The sequence below is a fragment of the Natrix helvetica genome (genome assembly GCF_964273705.1).
Source record: "Natrix helvetica genome assembly, chromosome: 1".
NCBI classification, from domain to species: Eukaryota; Metazoa; Chordata; class Lepidosauria; order Squamata; family Natricidae; genus Natrix; species Natrix helvetica.
The window spans coordinates 1949952-1963143 of record NC_138548.1 but is presented as its reverse complement, the minus strand read 5'-3'; the positions used below and the strand labels follow the sequence as shown (position 1 = coordinate 1963143).

Here is a 13192-nt window from a genome sequence, read left to right as displayed (position 1 = left end):
CTCCTCCTAATGCGGCGTCCTTTTTTCTCTACCTGTCCTAACCAAAAGCCCCATCAGCTGACCGGAAAACCCGCTCCTAGCCATAGAGTCTCCTCGGGGTGCACCCTGCTTCCCCCCCCACACACACACACACAAACCAGAAGCTCCTCTCAAAATTGTGGTGCCGACTGGCGACAGGGAGCCGCAGCAGAGGGATGAACGAGCCACGTGAAGCTCCAGACCCCTGATCTAAACAGAGAGTAAACCTCACTCCTCCTCCTAACTCCAATGATGTCACTTACTTGGGTCCATAGACCGGTCAGCCATTTCTCTGAAACAGTGTAAGGCCGGGATGGCAAACCTATGGCACATATGCCCCAGGTGGCAGGCGGAGCCATTTGTCAGGGCATGCGAGGCGTTGCCCTGTCAGCTGGCCAGAGTACATGCGCGCATTGGCCAGTTGAGTTCAGCCTTTTTTAAAGCCATTTTTCGCCCTCTCCAGGCTCCAGAGGCTTTATAGGAGCCTGGGGAGGGCAAGGAGAGCCTCCCCCTCCCCCGGAGGCCCTCCGGAGGCTTCATGAGCTTCCCTGAAGCCTCCGGAGCACAAAAAAACATCCCTATGGGCAAACAAGAAGTTCGGGAACGGACTTCCGGTTTGCTCGTAGGGTCGGTTTAAGCCCTCCGGAGCTTTCAGGGACTTTCAGGAGGGGGGTGAAGACTTCCCTGAAGTCACTTCCGGTTTGCTCGCAGGGTCCTTTTTAGTCCTCCGGAGGCTTCAGGGAAGCTGCCTGAAGGTCCCTGAAGCCTCCGGAGGCCTTCGGAGGGGGCGGGGGAGGCTGTTTTCGCCCTCCCCAGGCTCCTATAAAGCCTCTGGAGCCTGGGGAGGGTGAAAAAAGCATGCAAAAAATGGGAGGTAGCGCCTCTCATGCAGGCATGCGCACTGGGGGGGTCACGTGTTGCATTATGGGTGTGGCACGCCAGCTCCCCCCCCCCCCAATAACACGTGAGCCAAAAAAGGTTTGCCATCGCTGGTATAAGGGATGTTGCTTGGGCCGGGTGTTGGAATAGAAGACCACCAAGGTCCCTTCCAGCTCTGTTATTCTATTCTCTAAAGCACCTGAGGTTAGGACAAAAAGAAACCGATGGAAACTAAACAAAGAGAGAAGCAATCTAGAACTAAGGAGAAACTTCCTGACAGTTAGAACAATTAACCAATCTGACAGCTTGCCTCCAGAAGTTGCTCCAACACTGGACGGTTTTAAGAAGAGATTGGATAACCCTTTGTCTGAAGTGGCATAGGATTTTATGCCTAAGCAGGGGGTTGGACTAGAAGACCTCCAAGGTCCCTTTCATCTCAATTACTCTCTCCTTCCTTCCTTCTTTTCAAGGTAACAGACACCTCTTCCCCCTTATCGTTCTACAGGTACCGACCGTCCCAGAAGTTGGATGGTGCATCCGAGGGGGGGTCGATCAGCTCCCCCCACACCACCCCCGAAGAGTCCGTAGCTGCCCAGTGTCAACATCACCAGCAATTCATTGGTAAGAAAAGTTTCCATATCCCCGTCTGTGCTGCTCTTTCTGGCTGTCAGGGTTCCAAATAGCATCCGAAAGTAAATCAGAGTCCGAGGCAAACGATTGCTCAAAGTTCCAATTGATGAAGAGAGCCTTGTTGGCACATCTGGGAAAAATCTGAAAGCTCCCCGGTTTTCCCCACCCAGTTGAAAGTTCAAGATCTTCCCCCTACACCCACAAGTCCACCCCATGGCCGAATCTCCCACTGCCACGCTGGCAGCTTCCACCCATCCAGTTCCAGTCAGGTGCAGAGGTGCAGAGACAAAGGATGACCTTGGCTTTCTAGAAAGAATTTTGTTATGGCTACATAGCATCTAACTCCATACAATCCCCCCTCCCATTTTCCCACCACAGAAAATGCATAGTAGAATAATAGAAAGTATGACAGGCCAAAGATCCAAAAGAAAAGATGGCTGCAGGCCTGACACAATTTTTTCAATAAAGTGTGTTTTACAGGACCTCAAGCGCTTAAGATTTTATCTATTGATTAAATTTATTTACCCATCTCACTGTCCGAGTCTACGGATGAAAAACCCAATAACTTTGGAAAAACTTTGGGGGACGGGGGGAAACAGGAGGCCTACTCCGAAAGCATGAAAAGTGCAGATTAGGGAGGTCCCTTGGAGATGGACGGTGTATAAATTTAATATATAAATAAATTTGAACCCCAGGCTCAAAGCCAGCGCTTCTAACCCAGATCCGTGTAGTGCTTTGAAGTACAGAGAGCCCTCCGCTTGAAACCATTCGTTTAGTGACCGTTCCAAGTTACGAAAAAAAAGTGACCTGTGACCATTTTTCACATTTACGACCGTTGTCACGTCCCCGTGATTAAAATTTAGATCCTTGGCAACCAACTCATATTTACAATGGTCGCAGTGTCCTGGGGTCGTGACCTTCTGACAAGCAAAGTCAGTGGGGAAGCCGGGTTCACTTCATGGCTGTGTGACTTAAAACTTCAGGACCACGGCGATTTCCTGAACAGCTGTGGCAAAGAAGGTCATAAAATGGGGCAAAACGTATTAACCGTGGAAATTTAGTTCACAATTGTGGTGGTATGTCAGAGGGGCTATTGGTAGTATATTGCCCATTCGCAGTGGATCACCTGTGGGCAGTTAGACTCCGCATAATTTTTCCTGCAGTATAACAAAAATTAGCCACATTCACCAAAACTACAGTTGTAAGATCCTGATAACGACAATAGAACATAAAACAAATCTCCCAAACATTTTTTTTTTCTTGCCCCGCAGACGTCATTCACGTCCTGCCCGAATTCCCGGTCCTGAATCCGGAAAGCATCCACCTTCAGGAGGGGATCGAGTCACGCGACCTCCAGGCTCTGCAGCTGTTCTACCGCCGGCATTGCGAGGTGATTCTCACGTGCTGTTGCCCCCCCCCCCTTCCTGGAAGGGTCCAGGTTTGAAGGGGACCTGCTTGGGAGCCTTGCCACGTTGGCTTCACCATTGAAGCAACCGTTTGGCGACCACGGGAGCACCTCTGCCTGCCCCACTGGAAGCTGATCTGATGGGGGGGCGTCTGTCCCTGCAGGCCAACGTTGAGGTAGTGATGAGCCTCCAGCTGCCGTTCCTCGAGAAACTTTGGCGTTCTTTCTGGAATTCCGAATCCCTCCCCAGCCGGACAGGCGCTGCCACTGCCGGAGCAGCCAGGTAACGCCACAGTCAGGTGGCCTCTCCGCCTCCCCTAACAGTTGGGCTTAAAGTGAGTGCAGGCAGCCCTCAACGTACGACCACAATTGAGCCCAAACGTTCCACCGCTGAGCAAGAGAGGGGCTCAGAGAGTTTTTGCCCCGTTGAACGACTTTTCCTTACCACGGTTGTTAAGCAAATCACTGCAGTCGTTAAGTTAGTCACATGGCTTCCCCATGGACTTTGCTTGCCAGAAGGTCACAAATGGGGAATCTCTTGACCCCATGATACTGTGACCATCATAAATACAAGTCAGTTGCCAAGCCTCCACATTTTATTTTATTTTATTTTTATTGTATTTTTTATTTTATTTATTTTACTTTTATTATTTTATTGTATTTTTATTATTACATTTATTTTAAAATTTTATTTTGCCACCTGCTCACACATGGAGGCTCAAGGCAGCTTACAGGGCATCAAAACTACAACATAAAAGAAATAAAAATAATAAAAAATGGAAATAATAATGTTGACCACCTGACCACCTGGATGCCGCAACGGCCATATGTGTGAAAAACGCTGATCAGTCACTTAATTTTCAACGCTGTTGTCACTTCAAACGGGTGCTGAGCAAGCGGTCGTAAGGCGAGGTCCACCTGTAATTTCAACTCTGCCCTGGAAGTGCTGGCCCCGAGTGCAGAGACGAGTCCTTTGACGGGTGTTTAGGAAGAGGGGCGGCCTGGATCCTTTTACCGAAAGCCTCTCCCGCCTCCCCTTCTCCCGCAGTGAAGAGTCCTACGAAGCCATCCTCCCCAGACACCAGCTGATCGCCCTCTGCAAACACGAGCCCATCCTGGCCTGGATGCGGAGCTGCGACCACCTATTGTACCAAACCCTGGTGGAGGTTCTCATCCCGGACGTTCTCCGGCCTGTTCCCGGTGCGTAAAAGGGACCCGGGGTGGGTGCCAGGGGTGGATTCTAGCCGGTGTTATTGCCAGTTCGCTCGTGGGTGCTGTGCGTGTATGCGCAATTCAATGGAAATGGTGACGATCAGGAACCGGTTCAGGGGCGTGGCCAGCCTGGGTCACTGCCAGTTCTGCGACCCAAGGCGGCATACCACTATCGGTTCAGCTGAACTGGGCCGAACCGGTAGGAACCCACCTCTGGCGGGTGGACGTTCTTTCCAAACCATTTCTCTACCCGCCTTCGCACGACCACCACCACCCCACTCTTCCTCTTCCCCATTCAGTTCTCACACTCCTCCGTCATCACCTTTTCAGTCATATATTCCCTGTCCGCTAATCCTTGGCGGCCTTTTTTTTAAGCTTCCCTTTCTTTAAGGGATTGGGCCACGGGGCACAATGAAGAGTTTGAGATTCTCGCTAGCCTGGAAAACCTCAGGGTTGTTGCAGAGGGTAGGGGAAGAAACTGGGTTTAAATAACAAGCCGGGGGCAGAAAGCACCATTCGTCAGTGGAAAAATACTGCTTTGGGCGGTGGTGGGTACTCTTTTAATGGGGAGGGGTTTAGACAAAAGCTGGGTGGCCACCCTTCTCGGGGGTACCGAAATGCCCTGGCAAGGTTTCTCAGTCTCACCTATTTTAAAACGGGTGGACTTCCAAATCCCAGAATTTGGTCTTGTGGTTTCCATGTTAGCTTTTTGAATGATGTGTACATGCTGTTTATCTCTCTGTGCCTGTTGATGGCTGGAGTGTCTGAGTCTCACACGTATTTTGGACTTGCTGAAAATAGTCTGTTCTAGAAACCTACAGAGAAGAAATCAATGCATACATTGTGCCTACACTGACAGGGTAACCCACTTGTATCTAAACAGAGAGTAAACCCCACTCCCTTCTAACTCTGATGATGTCACCTACTTGGGTCATGAAATATCTGTCAGCATCAAGGATCCCACAATCCTCCTCCTCCCTTTTTCCTTCTCTTCATGGCCTCTTCCTTCTCCTCCTCCTCTTCCTTTTTTTCCTCCCCCCCTCCACAAAACCCTCTCCCTTCTAGCACTGAAGACATTCCCTAATTAAGGGGCGCCGTGGTGGCGCAGTGGTTACAAAGCAGCATTGCAGGCTAATTCTGCCCTCAGCCAGCAGTTTGAGCCTGAACCGCTCAAGGTGGACTCAGCCCTCCGTCCATCCTTCAGAGTTCGGTAAAATGAGGACCCAGATTGTTGGGGGCAAGAGGCTGACTCTGTAAAGCGGTTAGAGGACTGTTAACGTGGTATATAAGTCTAAGTGCTAAGTGGGAAGGGAGGAAGGAAGGAAGGGGTAGTAGGCTGAGTCAGCCGCTTAGAAAGGGCTGTAAGCCTGTTCTTGAACCTGGCTGGTGGGTGCAACTCACAAGGCTTTGGAGGCTGGCTTAGTCCAGGCACACGGTGCTCCAGCTCAGAGCTTCCTTTTTCTGCAGCACCTTCTGTTGGCTCCAAAGTCCAGCATGGCAGACTTGTAGCTCTGGTGGGGGATTGGGTGAAAGTCTTCCAGTCTGTGTCCATGGAGGCTCTCCCGTCATCCAGGTCCTGGTTGTCCCAAAGGTGCTTTTTCAGGAGGCAACTGGACTTTCTGGTTTTTCTCTGAAGACCTTTCGCTCCTCATCCGAGAAGCTTCTTCAGCTCTGACTGGATGGCTGGGGAAGGGAAAGATTTACACTCCTTGGAGGCAAAGCTGGTCATTTGCATCCTTTTTATAGAGCCATTGAGGCCACCTGGAGGTTTCTCTGTGTCTTCAGGGTCACCTGAGTGGGGGAAATGGGGGTGGAGCCTTTTTTGGAACTGTTGGAAGGACTGTGTTTTAGGCTGGAGATAGATGTTGTATCCCTCCCCTCTGTTGAGAGGGGGCTGTCTAATTTGGACATAGCTGGCTTCTTTGACCCCTCTTCCAAACTAGAGGTTATGTCTGTCCAAAATGTGGACTCTGCTGTCTTCAAAAGAGAGGCCTTTGTCTCTTAAATGCAGACGGAATCTGCTGAGTCTAGTCCTGATGGGTTTCTTCTCCTCGGTTGGGCCCTGTGTTGGTGAAGTGGCTGTTTTGTTTCCCCAATGCGCAGACCGGCACGTGACCCACTGCATTGGGCTGCATAAGCCACATGGCTCGGTTTGTGTCTGGGTGTTTTATGGACAAGCTTGTGCCTTAGTGCATTCTTGGGTTGGAAGTGTGCGCTTAGGTTGTGTTGACTGAAGATCCTTGCAGCTGCCTGCAAGGAGTATAAATCCTTCCATCCTCCACCATTCAGTCAGAGCTGAAGAAGCTTCTTGGATGACAAGCGAAATGTCTTTTAAAGAAAAACCAGAAAGTCTAGTTGCTTCTTGGAAAAAAAGAACCTTTGGGTCTTTTAGCCGGGGCTTCTAGCTCCCCGGCTCAGCCGAGGCTCCCCCTTCTCTTCCCCCGCAGGCACCCTGACCCAAGCCATCCGCAACTTTGCCAAGAGCCTGGAGGGCTGGCTGGTGAGCGCCATGAGTGAGTTCCCACGATCCGTGGTCCAGAGCAAGGTAAGCAAACAGGGACAAAGGCAGAGCCCCTCCCCGGCCTCAGGGTGGGGTTGTGGGAAGAGCTGCGATCTCCTCCCCCCCCCCCCCCCGGAAGAAAATTCCAACCCACAAGCCGCCTGTTTGCTGGAACGTTTGAGCCCCCTTCTTCCCTTGGCACTTCAAAGGCCAACCCTAAAGCTTGGCCGGGCCCATGGCCGTGGCCCCTCCTTGGATGCCCTGTGGCCGGTCCTGGATTTCATCCTTTCAGTTCAGGCTCTCTGTCCATCTCCTGCCCCTCTTTTGCCCCTTTCTCCGCTCTTAGCTGGGGTGGAGCAATGCAGTCAAAAAAGTCAAGATGATGGCGTGGATCGGGCCCATTCTGACCTAGGCTTCCCAAGAGCACGAAGCCGACTCCTCGTCCCGATAAAACCCCTTTTATTTAAGGTTAAAGGGGATTCCTCTCCAGCAAAGTCCCAGCCAACAGTCTTTCATGAGATTTCAACACTAGAGACCTTGATCAGGCTTGGAGAGCGGCCAGGCCGATAATCTTCTAAACGCCACGCTGTAGCAGCAATTCCTTGGCAAGAAGTCGGGAGCAGTTCTTCACCCTGTTGAATTGAACTCATTGTCTGCTGCAAACTCCCCTCCTCTTCTGGCTCTTTTTAACACTCCAGAATAAGACAAGTAACATCCTCATCTTTTTAGGGCACTCAAATAAAACATCAGAGCCTCAAATATGCTTGTCCATTTATGTAATAAATTTATTCGCCACCCATTTTTGACCCCAGGGTAACGGGGTGGCTTGCAATATTACAAAGATAAAACTATACAAAACCCACGGGCACCATGAATGAAACACTCTAGGAATCCAAATACTCGGCCCTAACTCCAAGACGGGGAGGGAGCGAGTAGGATAAGGAGGGGAGAGAGAAGAGATACACTATTAATCTTATCAACCAGCCTGTATTTAATATGCACTAGCAGTTTCTGTAACAACTCATTTAGCCAATCAGCAACACCCAAAGTTGAAAGTTTACTGTATATATATATATAAATGGCTGCCTGTGTGTGTGTTCCAACATAACTCTGGAACGCCTCGAGCAATTTCAACCAAACTTGGTACACAGATGGCCTACCCTCTGGAGAAAAATATTGTAGGGGTGAGACACCCCTAAAACCCCTCGGTGCGTTTGTTCTGTTAAGATGCAGCCTGTTGTGCCTTTAAATGGCTTCTACTGTACTGCTGTAAAATGGCTTCTAGTGTACAGTACTGTACTGGTAACAGTACTCCACCAGGGGGCTCCCTCTGGTAAGGGGGAAAATCCAACATTAGAAATTACCTTTGGTCCGGACATTTCTCCCCCTATAAATAAATACCTGGGCAATGCTGGGTTATCAGCTAGTTTCATATGTTTTTTATTCCATCTCGGGCACACACACAAATTTCCTTTGAATTAGAATGTCAGTTTGAAATATCCTGGCAGGTTTACCATAAATACCTGTGGGAGGATCCCTTGTTGGTTGAAAAGGGTCCCCGGCTTCCTTCCTGGGGAGCCTCATGCTCTCTCTTCCCCCAGGTGAGCGTGGTGAGTGCCTTTGCCCAGACCCTGCGCAGGTACACCTCTCTCAACCACCTGGCCCAGGCCGCCCGGGCCGTCCTCCAGAACACCTCCCAGATCAACCAGATGCTCAGCGATCTCAACCGGGTGGACTTCGCCAACGTCCAGGTCAGTTCAGGTCTCGGGGTCTCCTGGAGGGAGGGGGAGCAGGGAGGGGTGCCGCGGACATAGGATGCCACCCAAAAGCAATACATAGGAGTTTGTGTTTGCCACAGATATTTAGAATGTTGAACTTAGAGTAGGGGGTCCGTGGTGCTCTCTGAGCTTGGAGGTTTCCTTGCAGACGTTTCATGACCCAACTAGGCAACATCATCAGTGCTAGTGAATGTGGGGTGGGCTCCCTTCTTTAGGTGCAGTAGCTTACCAAGGAGAAAACCGACACTCCCCATTAATGCTGGTAAGTGATGTTACCACATTGGGTAGTGCAAGGAGACCACCAAGCTCAGATATCACCAAGGGCCCCACCAAAAGGGAAACCCAGATAAGCAGGGATTGACACCAGAAAAACCATCCAGCAGAAAACAATGTCCCATCAACCCTGGCAAGGCAAGGCTACTGTATGTAAAGAAGAGAGCAAACCCCTCTGCCTCCTAGCATTGATGGTGCTACCTAGTTGGGTAGCGAAAAGTCTGGAGGAAAACCATCGTTCAGAGAGCACCCAGGACCCCCCCATTCCTCCTCCCCCTCCTTCCCTTTCTCCCCCTCCTTCATCTCCTCCTCCTCCTCCTTTCCCCCTTCTCTTCCTCCTTTCCTCCTCCTCCTCCTCTCCTTTCTCCTTTTCCACAAACACCTACTCCCTCCTAGTGCTGATGATGCTACCTAGTTGGGTCATGAAAGGCCAGAGGAAAACCACAAAGCTCACAGTTCACCCAGGATCCCACTCTCCTCCTTCTCTTTCTTCCCTTTCTCCCCCTCCTCCGTCTCCTCCTTCCTCCTTTCTTCCTCCTCCAAACCCCTTCCCTTTTAGCACTGATGATGTTACTTAACTGGGTCATGAGATGTCTGCAAGAAAACCATCAAACTCAGAGAGCACCAAAGACTCCCACTGTCCTCCTCCTCCTCCTCTTCCTCCTCCCTTCTAGCCCTGATGATGTTACTTAATTGGGTCATAAAACGCCTGCAAGAAAACCGCCCAGCCCCAAGGACACCGCAGCCCCCATGTCAGCCCCCAGCCTCAGCCTTTCTCTCCCCTCCCTGGGCAGGAGCAAGCCTCCTGGGTCTGCCAGTGCGAGGAGGGCCTGGTGCAGAAACTGGAGCAGGACTTCAAGGTGACGCTGCAGCAGCAGAGCTCCTTGGATCAGTGGGCGCGGTGGCTGGACGAGGTGGTCACGCAGGTGCTGAAGCCCCACGAGGGCGCGGCCAGCTTCCCCCGGGCGGCCCGGCAGTTCCTGCTGAAGTGGTCCTTCTACAGGTAAGGAGCCCTCCGCCTCCCCATCCCCACCTCCTCCTCCTCCTCCTCCGGGGCCAGAGGGCCCAGAGCCTCAGCCCGAGTGGGGGGGGGGAGAAACTGACCGGGGCCATCTCACACACACACACACACACACACACACACACAGTGGTGGTGTTACTACCTAGCTGGGTCATGAAACGTCTGCAAGAAAACAACTAAGCTCAGAGACCACCAAGGACCCCACAGTTATTTTCCTCCTCCTCCTCTCCACAACCCCCCCTCCCTTCTCGCACTGATGATGTTCCCTAGCTGGGTCATGAAACGTCTGCAAGAAAACCACCCAGCTCAGAGAGCACCAAGGAACTCTCCATGCAACCCTACAAATATTCCCTTCTATCAGCACACACACACACACACACGCACACACACTGCTTTGCCAAGAGCCCTTCCCAGGGCAGGAAAAGGGCCATTCTGAAGGCAGGAAGGGTCTCCTGCTCCTCCTCTGCCCCCCACCCACCCACCCACCCAGGTCTCAGGCTGAGCCACCAGACGTCCCTTTTCTTCCCCCCCCCCCCAGCTCCATGGTGATCCGAGACCTCACCTTGCGCAGTGCCGCCAGTTTCGGCTCCTTCCACCTGATCCGCCTCCTGTACGACGAGTACATGTTCTACTTGGTGGAGCACCGGGTGGCCGAAGCCACGGGGGAAACGCCCATCGCCGTGATGGGAGAGGTGAGCACCGGGCACAGTTTCCCCTCCGCCCTGCAGGGAGCACGTGGGATGCTGGCCGGGTGTGTAACAGAACAACAGGCTTGAAAGGGGCCCTGGAGGTCTTCTAGTCCAGCCTCTTGCTCGAGCAGGAGACCCTGGACCGTTCTGGACAACGAGCTCTCCAGCCTCTTCTTAAAGACCTCCAGTGTTGGAGCACTCACAACTTCTGGAGGCAAGCAGGGGGAGGCACCTTCTCTTTCCTGTCATTGGGGGGGGGGGGTTGGCAGAGGCCCTTGGAGGACATGTAATCGTGGCCAGTGAGGCAGGGGAACATGGGTCACCTGCTTGGGGGGGGAGGGTCTATGCCGCGGGAAAATGCACCGCAGGACAAGAGTTACACTAGCATGAAAGAAATGGTGGCGCAGTGGTTACAATACAACATTGCAGGCTGATTCTGCCGTGTGGGTTCGATCCTGACCGGCTCAAGGTTGACTCAGCCTTCCGTCCTTCCTTCCGAGGGCGGTAAAATGAGGACCCAGATTCTTGGGGGGAACAAGAGGCTGACTCTGTAAACCGCTTAGAGGGGGCTGTAAAAGCACTGAGAAGTGGCATATAAGTCTAAGTGCGAAGAGCGGGAGGGAGGAAAAGGGGAAGGAGGCAGGCAGGAAGAAGGGAGGCAGGGAGGGGAAGGAAGGAAGGAAGGAAGGAAGGAAGGAAGGAAGGAAGGAAGGAGGTGGTGCAGTGGTCAGAATGCAGTATTGCAGGCTAACTCTGCATTCCACTGGCAGCAGTTCGATCCTGACCGACTCAATTTGACTCAGCCCCTGTAATGAGGAGCCAGATTGTTGAGGGTGGGGGGCAAAATGCTGATTCCGTAACCGGCTTAGAGGGGGCTGTAGAAGCCCTTGTGAAGCGGCATATAAGCCTAAATGCTGGTGCTACTAAAGAACGGGTGCAAAAGGAGGGACCGAATGAAATGCGAACCACAAAAAAGGACCTTCTATTTTGCACATTTATTTTAAATAATGAAATTGAATGGTTGCATTGTCCTAGGGGGAGTTGGCCCTGGGAGACCCTCCAGAGACCCCCTCCCTTTGGCTTCTTGGCTAATTGGTCCTCGCCCCCCCCCCTCTCCCGGTCTCGGGAAACATCCGCCCTGAACATCCGCCGTCTTCTCTCTTCCAGTTCAGCGACCTGGCCTCCCTGTCCCCAGCTGTGCTCGAGAAAGGTACGGACCCCCTGCCTTTCCTCCATGGGGAGGCATCGCCCAGCCCGATGGGGTGTTTAGCCACCCCCACTCCGGGCTAAGGCTGGGCCCATCTTTCTCCTTTCCCGCAGACGCCTTCGGCACCCTGGGCCACGAAGCCGGCGCCCGGGTGAAGCCCCGGGTGAAGCGCGAGCACAGTGACCCTGGGCCGTCCTTGCAGGAGATCTAGGCAGGTGGTGCAGGCCGCGTGCCCGCCCCCTCCACCCCAACTCTGCCGAGAGTGCCAAAGCTTTCCAAACGACGCCCTGCGAGGACTCCTGGCCCTCCCGGACGACGGCGTGCCTCTACGTTCCTCCTCCTCCTCCTCCTCGTGCTTACGGGTCTTCGCCAAAGACGGGCTGGTGTCCGGCAAGACAGAGAAGGTCCTTGACCATCGGCCGGTCCTTCTCTTTGCAAGGACCCTCCCCCCAGCCGGCCCACTCCCCGTCCTCCCTCCTGCTCTTACGCTTTGCCTTAACTGACTCCACTCCCCCGATGGGGAACAACCTGCCGAGATGCCACTGTGACCCTGGGCCGCTGGTCAATTCTGCGCCTGGCGAAGGAAGGGGAAGGGTGGCCTCCTGGCATCCACTCCGACTCTTGCTCAATAAACGGACACTTGTGGCCAACCGCTGGCATCCATCGTTGTCCTTCCGTTCCTCTTCGCCTGTCGCCTCGCCTGACTAAGCGCCACCGTCTCCTGGGCCCTCGGGGGCCACCGACGGAGGTGGGATATCCTGGGAGAGCTTTTTTCAACCCGAGCCGCTTGGAGAGGGGTGGACGTTCACCTCCTAAAATCCCCCCCAGCCAGGTTGAGAAATGCCGGTAGTCCTCGACTTGCGACGGTTTCGTTTCACGACTGTTCAAAGTTACCCAATGGCCACTGGAAAAAAAGGGACACTCAGGACCTTTTTCCCTCCCAGGCTTATGACCGTTGCGGCATTCCCCACCGTCACGGGATCCAACTGAGATGCTTGAGGCCATCCCCGACCCCTATTTATGACGGACGCACTGTCCCTGGTCATCCCCTCCTGCAACCTTTTGCCAATCAAAGTCAACGGGGAAGGGCCAGGTTCCCTTAACAACCAATCAACTTCAGTGATCCACTTAACAATGGCAGCAGGACGGGCACCGAAACTCGCTGAACAAGTGTCTCAAAATTTTGGCCTCGGCTGTGGTCGTTAAGTCGAGGACTACCGGTGCTCCCAGGGCAAACAGCCCCTCTGTTGGCAGAATGGCAGCAAACTTCCCAGAATTCCCCAGGTTGTCGAGCCAAGATCCTCCTGCAGGTTTTCCCACAATCCTCAGCAAGCTGGAAAGGCCAACCCCAGCATGCCAAGGTTACCTCTAGGTGCCCGGGTGCCCCTGTGGCAACTGCTGACCCTGTTCATAGGTTGGGCCTCTCTTCGGCAAACTGCACACAGCTTTCAATTGCGGGGGTGCAAGTTACAGCCGAAACCGGGGACCCCGAAGTGACGCGCTGCGCTAGGAATGCAGCAGTGGTGGATTCTGGATCCCGTTGCAACCGGTACAGTTGCAGCAGGGCCCGGCGTCCTCCA

General features: G+C 53.1%; 1 protein-coding gene across 6 annotated transcripts in view; it reads left to right on the top strand.

Moving 5' to 3' along the window:
• The window catches only part of RFX2 (regulatory factor X2), a 49883-nt gene extending 37621 nt beyond the window's left edge, over positions 1-12262 (top strand). For all 6 annotated transcript variants that reach the window (XM_081936281.1, XM_081936284.1, XM_081936285.1 and 3 more), the window contains 10 exons: positions 1403-1518; positions 2799-2917; positions 3097-3215; positions 3981-4132; positions 6592-6689; positions 8246-8395; positions 9490-9698; positions 10255-10408; positions 11573-11615; positions 11726-12262. In XM_081936281.1, the coding sequence (XP_081792407.1) occupies positions 1403-1518; positions 2799-2917; positions 3097-3215; positions 3981-4132; positions 6592-6689; positions 8246-8395; positions 9490-9698; positions 10255-10408; positions 11573-11615; positions 11726-11823 (1258 nt within the window). In that variant the 3' untranslated portion in view covers positions 11824-12262. The remainder of the gene's footprint in view (positions 1-1402; positions 1519-2798; positions 2918-3096; positions 3216-3980; positions 4133-6591; positions 6690-8245; positions 8396-9489; positions 9699-10254; positions 10409-11572; positions 11616-11725) is intronic.
• Positions 12263-13192: the final 930 nt, after the last annotated feature.